Genomic DNA, 17268 nt, shown 5'->3' with positions numbered 1-17268 from the left:
CCAGTCTATCAAATGCCTTCCACCTGATCGTCTCATATTTAAGTTTTCCAGAGTTAAGATGCACTTAAGATACACTTCTGCACCACCATTGAGTTAGTGGCATCCTGTGGTATTAAGAAGAAATTCTATCCTTGCAGTTATGTGTTGTAATGGCACCGAGCACACATGCTCTCTTCTTGGCCAGAAAAAAAACTTCTGGCTGGGCAGTGAGGCTGCATAAACTGAAATAAAACATCTTGATCTTCCAAAACAATCTTTGGCCGAACATTTCAAAAATTTATATTGGGAAAATGAGAGGGAACACTGTCACAAAATTTGGATCTAATATTAACAAAAACTTGCTCTGTATCAAAGTTAATTTGGATTTGGTACACTGGATGAAAATTTTTTTTTGTTTTTTTCTCTCCTTATTCTCAGCTTATGTTGATATTTGGCACTCTATAAATCAGATACTTTACTACTGTATATTACTGCACTGCATTGTTTGCACATCTGCCTCTGCACATTTATATTTGTGTATTGCACTACTACACTTTTGTTTGTTTTCCTTGTTTTCAGAGTGCTAAGCCCTTGTACAGCTTAGTATAGTTTGTATAATGGTATTATTTGTATTCTAGTTATTGTGCGTATTAAGATGCTGGATGCCCTAATTTCTTTCGGGATCAATAAAGTATCTATCTTAATATCTGTGAAACCATTCACCTGATTTGGACTGTTTTAAATAGTATTATGTGCCTTGTTTATGAAAAGCTGTAAATAAAATATCAGTCCCCCACCTGCAAACTTGTGGCTTCTACAGGTCAGAGATCATCCAGATATTTTAGGCAAATAAAGTATCCATCATTCTGTGCTAACTTAAGCTACACTCATAAGAGTCCAGATTCATAGAGATGTAGTACGAGAGATTTACCCTAGAAGATTTGAAGGACCTAACTTAAGTAGTTTTCCAAGTTTGATTCCCCAGGCACAATGTTCCTGAATGACCTCAAACACATCTGTGCTACTTCTCTAATGCACATTCTTGTTATTTAATGACTGATGTATATGCAGATACAGTAGAACTCTATGTTTAGATTTTGAATAACAATAAGTGCTGCAGAAGTGTTTTTCTACCACTTTTAACCTCTTTGAAAGTGTCTAAAGTTGTTAACTGTTGTTTTCCAAACCTTACACAGAAAAATATACGAAATTTATACACTGACTGTTTTCCCAGACAGAGAACACCTACACAAATGTCGGCAGGGCTACAGGTAGCACAGACAAAAGAAACTTGCTCTGAAGAACTGAACAAGCATTTAATCTCAGCAGTTATTGTAAGGCATGTGCCAAATAACACAATCACAGGAAAGCATTTTGATGTTTATGTAATACACCTTTTCTAAGATTGACAACAAATCCGAAGCTGCGTGCTGTGTTGTGAAATCATTTTTACACACACAGCCTCATGTTTAAATTACAGGCTGGTTGCACCAGAAATCCCCCTGTTTAGGGATATTGCAGGCCTAAAAATTTAAGTACCTGGTTGGAGGCCATAATTCCAGACACTTAATCACTCATGAAATCCTAATTCTTGGCTCTTTATTATCCTTCTTTAAATCTTTGCTGTTCTCCAGTTAATCTGGACTGAATTGAATTGGTATGAAGTTTTAAAATATATATGGACTTTTTTTTTTTTTTTTTTTTTTTGGGAGTGTGCATGCATGCATCCATTGTTCAAGCTGGATGAGTCCTTATTAGGCATTGCTGGCAACAGGAAGTGGGTTGGGCTTTGGTGCTGTGTCACAGGAAGTAGCAGATTGTATCACGGGTGGGACAGATGGAGGGAGAGGTGAAGGAGATGGATTAGGGGACTATAGGGAGACCATGCAGGGAAAATAAGGAGAGGAGGGGGAGGGATGGTAAACCTTTGTTCTTCTGCGTTTCTGCTCAGCTCCTCTACTCAGTATTTACTGCCACTTTGGTTTCTTCTGTGTTGTTTTGCTTTAAGCTGAGACAGACATGCATTAACATGATGTTTTTATATTATTTATTTTATTTATTTAAATGTTACCTGATTACTCTGTTCAGATCCAGCTGGCATATACAAAGAACTTGCAAATATGTGTTTCTGATAAATTTTGTACTTTCATCTTTTAATTTCTTTTTTTTCCCCTCTAATATCTGTGTTAAACACATCTACACACACTCTGCAGTATCATTGCTTCCTAAACTATACCTGCAATACCTGAGTAAACCTGAGTTGTTTTATTCTGTGTGCATAGACCTATTAATAAATATTTTGTCACTGATGTCAGCACACGTGTGGCTGTTTTCCCTCCAAAGTGTGAGGAGGTGGAGGCTGATGAAAAGCAGGTGGAAGATTCCAGTGCCTTGTCTGTTTGGCAAACCTCAGCACAACTTCCCGTCTTTGTCAGCCTCCATTGTTGCCTCTTTTTTTCGATCAAACTAATCTGTTTGTTCAAGCAGTTATCAACACTATACTGCATTTTTATTTATTTTTTTCTCCTCCACATGTTCATTTCTGTGTAAAAGTAACACCACCCCTCATTTCTTTATGCTTTGTTTCCGAGAAGCTTTGTTGCAATCTTAAACGTGGTCTTGAGCAATAGTTCTCCAGGCTTTCAGAGTTCTTCTTTGGACATTGGCTGCTTTTTCACTCATTTTCAGTCCTGTCCTTGTACCTGACCATTTTCAGTGGAATTATTTTAATTATTTTATTGATTGTTAAGCCACTTAACATTGACCTATGAATTCTTCAAGCATGAAAAAAGGCACCTAACTCAAGGGATGAACACAGGCATATCAAACAGCTTAGCAAACAAAACTGTTTTAAATTGTATCTTTAGACGCTGTTACCAGTAGCCCTTTGGGGAAAAAAAAAAAAACACACAATTTTTTTACCATTTCTTTAGTTTAATCTATGAAAAAGGCCAAAAACCCCCAAAAACAGTTTGACAGGTATAAAATTGTATCTTTGGGAATCACTTTGTTGCTGCAAAGAGCTATCAGCTGATATCTCAGCATCTGGTGTGCAGTGTGTCCCTAACATAATTTGAGGAATCTGGACAAATGGAGGAAAGAGAAGTGGCAGGACTAAAAAACTGCCTACAGCAGATAAACAGTGTCTGAAAGTTGTGTCCTTAAGAAATAGGAAAAAAATCCAGCAAAGACCTGACACAGGACCTGTTAGATGCATCTGACCCTTCAGCTGATCTTTACCACTGAAGCCTCATCAGAAATGGCCTCAGTGGAAGGGTGGCTGTCAAGAAGCATTTCTTAAGGAAGGGAAATGTGAGAATAGGCTGAGGTTTGGCAAGTTACACAAGAACTGCACTGAAAATCAATGGCAACAGATCTCATGGAGTGATGAATTCAAATTTGAAATTTGTGGTTCAAATTCTCATAATATGTATGGAGGAGGTCAAGAGAGACATATAAAAGTGAGTGTCTGCAGACGTCTGTAAAACACAGTGGAGGCTAAGTCATGCTTTGGGGCTGCATTTCAGCCAGTGGTGTTGGGGATCTTGTCAAAACTGATTGAACTGCAAACACAGAAAAGTGTGGTCAGATTTTGGTCCATCATGCAATACCATGTGGAAAACATCTGATTGGAACTGCTTGATTTTTCAGCACACATGGAAATACAATATATATTTCAATAAGCCACTGCACCTATTTCCCATTTTCCTAGCAAAATATAAAGAAATGAGGGGTTCCTTAAGACTTTTGCACTGGAATCTACACTTGAACTTTTACTATTTGTACAGATACTGAATGAATTTTTTTTTAAAAAAGGACACTGTCTATATAATTTGGTTTGCTTTCTAAAATCAGGCTAGACATAACCCTGAAGTTCAGACAAACCAGGTTATATTAGTGTTATGTGTTTTTAAAAGGCCTGTGCTGTGGCTTTATGGGTTAGTCAAAACGAGACTAGGTTTGTCTGGAAGGACGGGCCCTCATGACTAAAAACATTGTTTATGAAGGAATGTTCTTCATTCATTTGTCCATCTGGTATCTCCTGTTCCTCCTCACCTCTCCTCATTTGGCTCTTGTTCTAGCTGCAGTCCATGCTGAATGCTACATAAAACACACATCCTTGTTTACATGATCTTGATTAGCCCCAGTTCTTGTTCATCCTTTTACAAAAAAAAGTAACAAAAACAGAACATGTTGCTAACATAAACAGAAGGAGTTAAACACTGTCACCTTAGACCGCAAGTTCCTTCTTTCTGTTATGGCATCTAGAGTACGTTAGATAACTAACTGTGCCTTGGGAGAACAAGTACCTCAACATTTTGGTATCGACTTGGTACTGAAGTATCTGGTTTTGTGACATCACTAAAAATAACAGTGAAGATCTGGCTCCTCTGTACTGTAGAACCCCTGTGGATTCTTTTTTTTTTTTGTGGCTGTATTTTATTGTTTTATAAGCATTAATATGATCTTAAAACAGAACACCTGTTTATACGTATCAACCAAATTTGCAGACATTTGAGCTCTTAAAAAAAAAGTATTCTTTGCCCACTTTCACACTGAAAGAATAAAAACTTTTAAGCATTAATTTAATGAAATATACTTGACTATAATCAGATTGTCTTAATGAGTTGTGATACTGACGTCTGTTAATGTACACAGTTGGCATTTTTGCTGGCTTTCCCTCTTGGCTTCAAGTAGGCTAAACTTTATTAATATAGTAGCTCTTTTCCAGTCTTGCTGACCAAAGTTCACACACATTCATAAAGCGCTTTTAATACTAAACTCCTGCACAATGCTTTTCCTCTCACACACAATGCTGCTAGTGCGCTTATCCATGTTTGTGATTGGTCAGATGCTTCAGAACCACCCCTTTCATGTGAATGTGCTCGTGGCTCGTAGATTTTGAAACCCTGGGTTAATTTAGCAAGTTGATAACCAGCTTTGTATGACCACTTATCCTGATTCTTAGGGTAAGTGAAGATAATGCAAAGATCCCCTGGGTATGTTCAGCTTGCTTTGTAGTACAGGGCTCAGTGCTAGTAAAACAAAAGTGGGGAAAAAAATATTCAAAAGCGCTCACACTTCTAAGAGTCAATCCAGCTATGCTGTGAACTAATGTTTGTTGTTTCTTTTTTGTCCTCTGTGTTTCAGTGAGTCAAGTATTTGCCAGGCTCGGGCCACTGTGATGATCTATGATGATGGCAATAAGAAGTGGCTTCCTGCAGGAACTGGACCCCAAACCTTCAGCAGAGTCCAGATCTATCACAACCCAACCAACAATGCCTTTAGGATAGTGGGGCGCAAGATGCAGACAGATCAGCAGGTAAATCTGCCAGCTTTGGGCAGGCTTAGTGTAGTGTCTGACTTTGTGTGCTTGCTGTGAGCTCTGTCATGTGGCCTGTGGGTGTCTGTGGTGGCCAAAAGGATCTGAGTAAGCAAGGGTGAGAGATCTGACATCATTACTGTCTAACTGATACCACAGAATGTGTCTGGTTATTACATGGATGATATTTACTGTAAGCACTGTGATCGTTCTATTAGAAGGACATCATCTGCCTCTGTGTTGTTTGTGTCGTCTCCATATATCTAATCCCCTGCCCCTCAAAGAAGCCACAGGGGGTAAAATCTATAACTGTGCTCTTGTTTGATTGCGGTAGAGTCTGAGAATTTGAGGCATTTTGCAGTTATTTAGACTCACCAGCCACTTTATTAGGTACACCTTGCTAGAAAACATGCACCTTGCAAAGTGGCCAGTGAGTGTACAGTCACGCTTGTTTCCTCATAATTTCTCTCTGAACTCATTGTGTGTGAGGGGGAGGGGTGGAGCAAGCATACTGGTTGCTGTGAGAAGACACTACATAAGGAACACCCCCACCAATTTTCATCATTTTTAAATACATTGTTGCAGATATGACAGCATGAACCAACAAGACAGCTGGAGCAAGAAAAAGTGACAGTGGTAAACTAGTGACAAACTTTTAATTTATTGTCAGCTTGCAAGATGTGCACACAAACACTCTCAGACCCAAAGCTGTTTTTGGGCAGCATGTTGTGTCATTGGCATAATGAGTAGGAAAGTGCTGCTTTAGTTCTCAGTAGCTATTTGATTTCTCAAAAAAAAAAAGAGATAAATGAAGGTGTAACCTTGTGGCTATCACCAGATTATGACTGCAGCTGATAAAGGTGAGCTGATTCCATGTTACAAAGCAGGGCAGCCTGAGTTTGGGTGGGTCTATTCTTGATACACCCTTCTTAGTGTCTGTGTCTCTCCTTCTTTAAACATTCAGCACTCTGAAGTGTTCCCCAGAGACGGGTCTTAAAGTGGAAGATGTTTCCTGTGAGATAGTTAGCCTGTTCGGCCATTTCCTGTGACAATTTAGGATGTAGTTTGATACCCAATAAGGACTCTATATTTGCGTCTGACGGAAACATCCAGCTCAGTTTAGGCTGGTGGTTAATGAGAGCAGCAGGGAGCAAATGAGAATACAGGGTGGCTGTGTTTTCACTCTGCTTTTATGTTCTCCTCTTTTTCTGCCTGCAGTGTCTTAAGAAGAGCCCTTCTGATGCCACTCTTGTTTTATATTTGTTTTATGCATCCTGGTGTGATTTGAGATGAGTTAAAAAGCAGTGAAAACACAAGTGGAACCTGTGGCGTTAAGGCTTTCCTTAGGCCATTCTGTTTTCTATTCCTTAAATTCCTTTTATCCCAATTCGTAATGCATTTCTGTTCACATCTTCACACTACCTTGCTTTTTAACAAGAAGACTGACTTTTTATTTTTATTTTTTAATGAATGTGCTACCCTTTCATTTCAGTGCATGCTGTCCCATGTGTTAGTTATCCTGACAGGGTCTCCTGTCCTCCCCTCTCCTCTGTGGAATCCAGTGGCTGTTAAACAAATAGTGAAATGGCATGTCAGCACATTCAGGCAACACTCAAACTCAGAACTATTTTTTTTTTCCAGCTTCACAGGCTTCATGCCACCTGCTGGTTGGAATCTAAATCAGGCTGATGATCCATAAAAATTAAAGCCGACACAATCATGTTATGCATAAGCAGGGCTATTGGATTGTGGGGCTCCCAGAAGTTTTTTTTTTTTTGGTTTTATATCGCTTTCTTTCTTCTTTTTTTCTGACCTCTGACCTGCAGGTTTAAAATCAAAAAGGTCCTTGTTGTCTCATCATCTGTTCTCCTTCTTTTTCCTCAGGTTGTTATAAACTGTCCAATCGTTAGAGGCCTCAAGTACAATCAGGCCACACCTAATTTTCACCAGTGGCGGGATGCCCGACAAGTGTGGGGACTCAACTTTGGCAGCAAGGAGGACGCTACTCTATTTGCCAATGGCATGAGTCACGCTCTGGAGGTCCTCAACTCCATGGCAGATGCAGGTGAATAAACTTCTCCCTGGGAAGAATCTGTACCTACTTGATGGATTTGGGCCTGTTTGGGCCTTTTGATCCTTCACAAACGAGAGCTTCTTAAACACCTTACTGTTTTTATGGCAACTTGTCAGCCAGGACATGGCAAACACTACACTAAAATCATAAAATCAATTATATATTTGCTTGTTGCCAGTGAATTATTAGAGAGAACAGCCATGTGATTGGGCTAATATTAGCATTAGGTGCTAAAGTACTTTCTCCACTGGGGCACTTGAAACACTTTGCTACCGAGCTTTCATGCAAACGATGGGTATGATTCACAGTGATGTGCAACAAACAGGGCAGCAGGGTAGATATAATAAGGTTGATTAATGTGTCCCAATTGCTAGGCTTAATACTCAGTTACAGCAGATAAATATCTCTCAGATCATTCAAGAACTTAAAGGACAGTAAAGGAGAGATTACCGAGAAGTGAATTTAAAAGCGAACATGAGTCATCAAGACAAAATAATTAGTGGTCCGAGAAAATAAAACCACAGAGATGTGATGGTAAGGGCCATCCTGTTGTGTCTATGAGGAAAAAATATCTTCTTTGTTTTGTCTTGTGCTGAGTCTACACTGTGTAGACGGTATGAATGTAAATGTATGTGAAATTACTTACTCACATAACATGCTGTCATTTAACAGATTACTTCTAAGATATTAAATTTTATTTTTTCTTTTCATTGAACAAGCATGTAATTTTTTTATACTATCTCAGTTCTTGCTCATTATCAGTTTTATTATCTTGGCTCATTAACACCAGCTGGCTATTTAAATGAAATGCAATACTTTGTATATGGTGTGTCATTAAGCCATGAAAAAAAAAACTTGATAAAATACTGTACTGTAAATGCTTGATTAGTGTGCACCACCCATATGAGGTTCCTCTGTCATATCGTGGCTGTCTACACTGTCCACAGACTTTGTACAGTATCAACAGCGCAGGTAGAAAAGGTGCGTGTGTCAGTAAAGGCACAACTTGGATTATGTATGTATGTTTTCCATCTTTTTTTTTTTTTTTTTTTTTGGCAGGTTATGCTACCCTCCCCCGCCCTGTGTCAAATGGGCCTTCTCCAGAAGAGCTTGAACAACAGCGGAGGTACCTTCAGACTTCCTCTAAACGCAGTCCACCTTCTTCACTTTGCTAGTTTTATTTATTTATTTAAATTTTGTTGGTACTCCCTTTGTATACCTTCTGGGCTCGGTTCATCAAAAATGAATTAATTCCAGCTGAGAACTCTGATTACACTGCCAGGTTTTGTTGTTTTCTAGACTCAATTTAGCACAAGAGATATGCACTTTTACTGTTTGTTTAATAATCAGATATTTTTAGGAGTGATTTTTTTTTTTTTAACCTGTTATGTGGGCTTACTGTACTGTGGGGCCATGTGAAGTTTATATTTTCTAAGTGATGCAAACAATCTCCTGGGTTCAGTTGCATAACAATCAATAGCAAGTTGAGCTGTTTTGGCTTTGCACTAGTCTGCTTGGCACAGTTTTGCTACACACGCATATGCAGAGGATTTGATGGCATTAACCTGATGCTGCTAAACCCTTAGTCACTGTGTAGTTTAACGGTTAAAAAGACAGCAAAGTGGATGCCTCTTACATCTAACCCACCATCTCTCCATCAGTCTGGCCGTTCCATCATCGAGACCCATAGTGTTGACTCCATGCATGCTCGCATAGACTAAGCATTAGCCTTTTAATCTTATTTACACTAAAAGGTGATAAATTGCACAGTCTGGGAGGATTTGTGATTGGCCTTGGCCTAGCTGTTTCAGTCTCCTGTGTCATGCTGAGGCTTGGGGACGTAATAAAACTTTAAAAGCGTGTCAATGGTCATAGGTACTATAAACATTGATAACATGATCTTCAGGGGTTGTGAAAAGAGGTTGAATAAAAGACACAAATATAATCTCCCCTCACCCTTTCCTGGCATGCTGCTTGACATTATGTGTGATTATGTGCATGTGTTCGGCCCTGCACTTTTATGTGTGTACATTGTATTACAGTAGCAGATGTTTTGGGGGAGAGGCGAGGGAGATGTAGCCAACCGAGGCAGTTCGAATTAGATCGTTTTTATCCAGCTGTGGACTTTTTAGTGATAGAGTAGTTAAAAGTGAAATTGACTCTAATCCTTTTTTACCAAATTTGCAATATTTTATATAGATCTTTATTTATTTGTTTGAAATTTTATAATTAGGTGGAGTTGTCTTGAAGCAGTGGATGGTACATAAATAATCCAATTATCTACAGGACACTTGCACATTAATTGAGGATGGCTGACTCCCGTCACGCCTCAGACTTAACTTTGTCATTGTGAGCCTGTTTATATTAATAATTATTTCTTTATTGTTATGCGTTCACATACAGTTGTAACTGATTTGTTTGCTTGTCCTCAGGTTGGAACAGCAGGAATGGGAGCGACAGGAGAGAGAAAGACAGGAGCGGGAGCGGCTGGAAAGAGAGAGGCTGGAAAGAGAGAGACAAGCTGCTGCAGGTCAGGAAACATCTGTGCTGGTCAGCGCAACACCACTTAACTATAATGCAGGCCAGTCTTAGTACTTTGGTTCCATATCAGCATTTTTCTGAGGTAAATGTGCAGCACAAGAAAGAAAACATAGAATTCATTCTGTGTCGAATTTTGTGTGATGGTGTGTAATAAAATCTGTTTGATGCCACTTAACACACTGCAATGAAAACGTAGTGATTCATACTGCTGTGTAAATTACTCTGTGGATGCATCACCGGTAGCAACTACCAAAAACCATATAGGCTTTTTAAGACTGGCCATTTTTTATTTATTTGTTTGTTTGTTTTAAGAAGAAGAAAAAACTGTGTATAACCCTCCACTTAATTTCTAAAAACAGAAGCTGGAGAGTTCCAGGTATTCAACCCCCACTTTCACCTTGCCTCAGGTGATCTCAGTAGGTCACATGATAAGGTGGGGCAAGTGGTTTGACCCAGAGACAAGAGATTAATCTCTATTATAACCTCTTCTAAATATAAATACCAATACACAAAAAAATAGCTAATAATGAACAATATATCTGCCCCCGCTGATATATCAGTCGGGCTCTAGTACTCTGCATTTTATCCTGACAGTGATGTACAGACACAGGCAGTAACATTTTCTGTCACTGACTGACTTTTTTTTTTTCCCAAGAAAATGATGAAAAATCTAAAGGCCATCCCTCATTGTGAGCCAGTAATTCACACACAACACTGTCAAAAAGAGTGCTCGCAGCATCAGTGCCATTTCTCTTTCTTGACATTATATTATAGAAATGTCCCTCAAGGTCTTGAAGTGCATCTGTGCCCACAGAGGGTCACAGAGCAGATGTTGCTGGATGTCTTCCAGGTGAAGCAGTACTTGCAGGATTGGGAAAGCAGATAAGTTGCTACTGGTAATTCCAGTGTCTAGTATGGCAGAGTGCAAATTCAGCATTCAAATTATAATTTATAATTATGTGAAATGACAGGTATATAATATATATAATAATAATTAATGACAGAATTTTTTCTGGCCCTGTCCTTCAAAGTAACTAGAAGAAGAATGAACATTCCCTTTGTATGAGACATGCTGCCAGGACACACAAGTCTTCTGCGAATGCGATGTAGCACCATGATTTTAGTTTTAGTTTCTCTCTGTCTTACCTGCATCATACTGTCATTCTCTGAATAGTTTACTATTGGTAAATGATGATCCTTTTCTGTCCATATTCCTCCAGTTCCTCCAGCTCCTCCTGTGGCCACTGGTGGCCCCGCTCCTCCACCAGCTCCTCCTCCACCCCCAGGACCTCCTCCACCCCCTGGCCCTCCTCCAGCTCCTGGCCCTCCTCCAGGCGTTGGCATCCCTCCCCCTCCAGGACCACCTCCCACAGGACCTCCCCCTGCACCACCCCTGCCCATTTCAGGTAGTGGAAATGACATCGGCGATGGGTCAGGAGGGGGAGGTGGAGGCGGAGGCGGAGGCTTGGCAGCTGCCTTAGCTGGAGCTAAACTCCGCAAAGTACCCAAGGTGAGTATGTGGCAGATTTGATAGTGAGTGCTTTTTGTCTAGACTGATACTTTGTAGCTGCTATTAAAGGCCAGATTAGCATACCGGTAAAAGACAAATCACTATATCCATCATGGGCTCCTCTAATTATGCCCACAATACTCTGCTGTTGTATTGATACAATATTAAGAATTGTTCAGACTTGCAGTTCTATGATAACATTTGCTATTTGCTGCCCTCAGCAGGATGATGGCGCTTCTGCAGCTCCAGTAGCCAGAACTGACTCCAGCCGCAGCAGCATCACCTCTATTGGAGGAGGAGGAGGAGGTGGTGGTGGAGGAAGCGGTGGAGGAAGCAGTGGAGGAGGCGGCGGTGGCGGTTTGATGGGTGAAATGAGTGCCATCTTGGCACGAAGGTGGGTGACATCACAAGTTTGTAGTCACAAAAGGTTTTATATTAAGTAATTATGATCCTTATGTCTTACTTCACCTTGATTAATAATCATTCATTGTATATATTGTATTTAGTCAGCTGTTCCAATTTGTGCTGTTTGACTATTAAACTTTTTTCTTTTTTTTCTTTTTCTTTTCTTTACTAGGAGAAAAGCAGCAAATACTGTAGAGAAGCCACCTGTGAAACCACAAGATAATGTAAGGGTCAGCTTTTTGTCAAATTATTATTAATGGGAACCTGTTACGTTCATCCCCAGCTCCATCATTTTATTCTTGGACTTTAGTAAAGTAGACTTGCATCATTCGCAGTTCAAATAAACCTTATTTATCTTATACTGGGCCTTTGTTCGGCCCCGTAGTTCATCCAGTATCTAAAACAAAGATGTTTCTCACCTTTAAGCCAGCCTTCTTCTGACTGGCTGCCCCTTGTAAGTGGAAGGTTTAAATAGCAGGTGTATGGGGCTTCTGTTATCATACAGAGCCAAGAGTAGAATAAACTGAAACGGCTGAAAACTGAGCTTTTGACTTCCACTTTCATATTTGATGGTGTCATCATTTGACATCTTCGCTGTGTTACAATACTGTTGTAACAGAACACAATACCCGTATTAGAAAATAAGGAGATAATTGGTTCCTTTTACGTAACACCAGACAAATGTATAAAATGTTTTTACATGTGACCAATTGCTGAAGGCTGAGAATGACTCACTGTTAACACAAGTCCCTGATTTTTATTTATTTTTCTCTCTACAGGATGATTCAGAGTCTCAAGGTCAAAGTGGTGAGAACTGAACAGTTTTGTCTGTGCCGTGCCGCCTACGTCCATTCTGATATACTGATTAAGTGAAAATTAACAACTCATGTTTTCATACATTCTCTTTTTCAGACACCATTAGAAGACCTTGGGAGAAACCTTCCATGACCAGGTTGGCTTATACGTAGTTATTTCAGTGCTTCTGTCATCAGTGATTCTGTAACCTCCAGTTGTCTCTTGTGTCAGCTCGCCCTGTTCATCAGTGTGTGTGCATTTTTGTGTCCACACCTGCATCTTTAGATATGTGTGATTTTTGTGTGAGAATGTCATCTGTTTTCACTAAGAGCGAGAGTGTGTGTGTGTGTGTGTGTGTGTGTGTGTGTGTCTCACTAACAGGAATAACTCCATCCCCAAGAGCATGGACTCCACTTCCCCATTGCCCCAAGTTTTCAGGTATACATGCTGCCCCATTCACTCATGACCTTTAGCACCCCTTCCTTTATTCTTCCCTCTCAACCTTCATGTTGGAGTAGCATATTTTACAGTTGAGAGCACCATCTAATGGATCAGAGAATGGCATGCACCCAAGGGACCCATAGATGTACCAGCTGAGTGTGTTATCTCTGAAAACTGAATAATAACACAGAGACCTGGGTCAATGATTCATCTTATTTTTGTGTCACTTCTTTCTGGGGGTGGTCCTCGGTTGGGGCTGTCCTGATGTTGTGAACTACATCACTTTCCTACTTCTTTGATGGCTTTGTGTGTCTGTATGTTGCAGTTCAAGAATGTGCATGTAACAGTTGTGGTTAAAAGGTGGATAAAGTTTGTAGCGGTGCATACTGTATTACTATGCCGCCAAAAAAAAAATGCTAGTTCAAGAATACTGCTAAACTAACTAAATTAATTAATATCAGGCATTAATTTATGGATCATCAGCATCCTCGAGGTTCAGAAAGGTAAGTTAATGAGCTCACGTAGGTTAACCCTCATTTCATTTCAGGTTATAGATTTCTGCATTTTCCATTCACTGTTCCTTCATTCGCTGTATACTCTGATACACTTGATTAATATGCAGCACCTGTTCTGTGGAGAAAAAAAAAAAAAAAGAAATATTTGTATCTGTCTGTTGCCTCCTTACAGGGCAAAGGGTGCAAGCAACAATAATGACGCAAGTGGAACAGATGACTCGGATTTAGAGAAAATGAAACAGGTAAACATACTCATTGACCCAGCATTATTGGTTCTTGACAAGAAGAGCTACACTTGAATGTTGTATTTTTCCATTAATCTGAATTTTTGTCATGTAAATGAGAAACCTGATTTCTCTAAAGCCAACTTCTGACATACATTGCTTCACATGAATCTGACTGCATCTGAATATGTTGGCTTGATGTCTGACTACGCTCTGTGGTCACTTTTCCACATAAGTTGCCATACCAGTGTTAATAAGCTGAACCTAGCTCTGACCTAGTAAGCTTAGCCTAGGTTGTTTTGGAGGATGCCACTTTTAGTCTCTGTCTCATGGTCTAACTCTTCCAGAAATTCCTTGCTCCTTAGCAAAAACCAGCCTTCAAAATAGTTTATTCATGCACACGATATGGAGCTGCTACAGGAGCTGCTCGGCCATGGAAACCCATGCCATGAAGTTCCTGGCACACAGCTTTTAGTTATAGAGTCAGCATCTTTTTTGGCAGCTTTTATGCACTACGTGTAAAAGTCACAAACAGCTGAGTTGCTCTGTGGTTCCTAAATGCTTCCACTATCTAGGAGGGAAAACATTTCTGGAGGGAAAACCAGTTGCAACAGTGTTATCCTATTACAGCACCACACTCTAATTCAGTGAGCTCTTTAAAACAACCAATTCTTTCGCAAATGTTCATAAAGGCAGACTGCATGACTGGGGGCTTGATTTTATACACCTGTGGCAATGGGACTGAAAACACCTGAATTCAAAGATTAAGAATTGTGGCTGATACTTGTTACTATAGCGTATCTTGTGTTTTCCCCCACTGAGGTTGTTTGGTTATACATCAAAATAATTTTGAATGCAAAGTCTGTGAGAGATCCATCAGTTATTTGAGATATATATAGTTATAGTTTTAACTAAATGTTTTTAGTTCTCTAGTTGTCAAAGCGTCTATCAAAAGACAGCTGCCATTGTAAGAAAAGTCTGGCCTTGTACATTATGTCACTGCTGTACTGTACTTTTCTGTTTATGATTAAATGCAGCTTAGAAGAAGATAAAAGTAACCTATGCCTAAATGACAATTTACTTTGACTGACTGAAGCCAGCAATGTTATGTCCCATGTCTGAATAGGTTTTAACCCCAGCAGGGGGACAGAACCATAAATTGTTTAGGTCAAGTTTGACATTAGTCATTCTTGGAGATGAAATCTTACGTCCAACTTGTTGCACATATACAGATTTTGCAGCAACCTGGTTACTGCATGTGAACACATTCCCTGATTACCCACTAAACTGTTCTTTTTTTTTTTTTTTCTCTGAACCACTAATGTATCATCATGACTAACAGTTTGAACCATTTATCTGCAGGAGATCTTGGAGGAAGTGCGGAAAGAACTACAAAAAGTCAAAGAGGAAATTATTGGAGGTTAGATTACACTGAAATAAAACTTGTTACATTTTTCATTTTACTTCAGTATAAATGATTTCAGATACTTAATGCATGTTTGTCTTTGCTTTCACAGCCTTTATTCAGGAGCTTCAGAAGAGAAGCACATAGTTCTGCTGAGCATCAGGTGTAACGGAGGGATGCAATAGATGGAGATGATCGAGGCCTGTTAAGGTCTCTCCTCCACATCACCCTCTTATGTAGCCCAGGGATTTCTCTTTATCTTCTACACATTTTCTCTCATCTCTCTCTCTTTTACACAAACACATGAGCATATGTGCTTATCTGTACAACATGCATATTCACTTCATGTTAGTGGTAACCCAGGGAACCTCCTCAAGTCAGCGTTTGGCACTTCTGACGTTCACTCAATTTTAATGCAGCGGTGATGATCCCGTGTGTACCATCTCTTCCTGCTCAGTCATCCCGTCCCTCATGTCCTCTGTGCGTTCTGTTCATCTGAACCATTTCAGAGCACATAACTACAGCCAGAGTTGTCCTTGCAGTTTGCCATCTTTAACACCTCTTTGTTGCAGAACCCCTGCTGCTTGTGTCCTCTCCCTTCTGCTATCAGATGCATTATTTTTACTGATAGAGAAGTTTTCAGTATTCAGCCACACTGTATTAGTCATATTTTTTACTGTAATGGCAAGAGGCTGGCATGCTGGGATAATTTTCTCCCTTTCTCAGTTGGCATAAATATGTTGAGGCTTCTGCAAGTAGGCTGCTGTGTGTAATGGCAGTTGGAGGTGGGGAAAAAAAAACCATCAAATCGGTCGGATCAGTGAAGCCATCTTCTTTATTAGTGCAGCATATCTCAAGTCAAGTGGACTTTGAGCTCCGGCCAATGACTGACAACACAAGCCTTCACACTCTTGCAGCACAGAGATACTCGAGGAAGAGGAGACAAGCAAAGGGAAGTTAATGCTCAACCAGAGTGCTGTGGAAGAGGAGTGCGTTGTAATTTTATGATGTGTGAGAAACTTATTCTCTTTGCATTGCACTTGTTCCTGAGGAAGTGTGTCTGTGTGCCACACTGCCTTGATAGACTATTCCCTCTTACTCGAAATGAGACATTATTCGCTGGCCAGTGCGACGGTCCTGCTGTCCGCCGTGCTTTCGCTTGTTGTTTTTCTTCTATTCTAGTGTTGTTTTCTAATTTTGAAACATGAAAAATGGCCATGATGAGGTCAAGTGATTTGGCCATGACCAACTGCCTTGAGAATAAATATATAAATATATATATATGGAAAAATATATATTTGTTTTGAGGGAAATGTTAGCAAAAAAAAGAAATGGTGTTTCTATTTTAATTGAAATGACTGGTGAATGGGGATTTCATTTTCTTTTCCTTTTTTTTTTTTTTTTCAATGATTTGTTTTCTTATGAAATGTAATTTTTTGTTTAATGTTTCTTTTTTTCTAATAGAGTCTAGGCTTTTTACACTGAAAAATAAAGAAAACAGCTTAGAGACACTGGATTAGATATGCCTTTATAGTCGAATACAGCTGCTTCTTGAAATGCATCATTGTCTGGAGTCATCTTTTCTATTTTCCTGTTGTAAAAATAAAAAGTCTTCAAATTTGCTGTGCAAACTTCACTACGTTAAAGTCCAAATTCCATTTGTGCATTACAAATGTTTACTTACTCATCGTTTTCTTTCAGCTGCTTCCTTCACTTGCCCCCATCTCACCCTATCCCTAATATCCTTTTCTGTCACACCAACCCACTGCATGTCTTTCACTACATCCATTAACCTCCTCTGTGGTCTTCCTCTGTTCCTCCTGTCTGGCAGCTCCATCTTCAATAACCTTTAGTCCAATGTACCTCCTATCCCCTCTTCTGCACATGTCCAAACCATCTCAGCCAAACTGCTCAACCTGAGCTGTCCCTGTGATTGAGCATTTCTAATCCTGTCCATTCTCATCGCTCCCAGTAAATATCGAGCGTAAAGCTTGGATAGCAATGAGGGGGAAAAAAAAGCTTCTGAGATATTTGCCCCAAAAGAAACACAAGCAGT

General features: G+C 39.7%; 1 protein-coding gene across 1 annotated transcript in view; it reads left to right on the top strand.

Annotated features, from left to right (window-relative positions):
- Positions 1-16833, top strand: part of vaspb (vasodilator stimulated phosphoprotein b) — a 30408-nt gene extending 13575 nt beyond the window's left edge. The window contains exons 2-14 of the mRNA XM_030744940.1: positions 5131-5302; positions 7187-7367; positions 8436-8502; positions 9809-9906; positions 11138-11427; positions 11649-11821; positions 12005-12056; positions 12612-12639; positions 12745-12784; positions 13009-13065; positions 13756-13825; positions 15170-15227; positions 15325-16833. Of these exons, the coding sequence (XP_030600800.1) occupies positions 5131-5302; positions 7187-7367; positions 8436-8502; positions 9809-9906; positions 11138-11427; positions 11649-11821; positions 12005-12056; positions 12612-12639; positions 12745-12784; positions 13009-13065; positions 13756-13825; positions 15170-15227; positions 15325-15359 (1321 nt within the window). The 3' untranslated portion in view covers positions 15360-16833. The remainder of the gene's footprint in view (positions 1-5130; positions 5303-7186; positions 7368-8435; positions 8503-9808; positions 9907-11137; positions 11428-11648; positions 11822-12004; positions 12057-12611; positions 12640-12744; positions 12785-13008; positions 13066-13755; positions 13826-15169; positions 15228-15324) is intronic.
- Positions 16834-17268: the final 435 nt, after the last annotated feature.

The sequence above is a fragment of the Archocentrus centrarchus genome, chromosome 13 (assembly GCF_007364275.1).
Source record: "Archocentrus centrarchus isolate MPI-CPG fArcCen1 chromosome 13, fArcCen1, whole genome shotgun sequence".
NCBI classification, from domain to species: Eukaryota; Metazoa; Chordata; class Actinopteri; order Cichliformes; family Cichlidae; genus Archocentrus; species Archocentrus centrarchus.
This window is presented reverse-complemented; position numbering and strand designations above follow the sequence as displayed.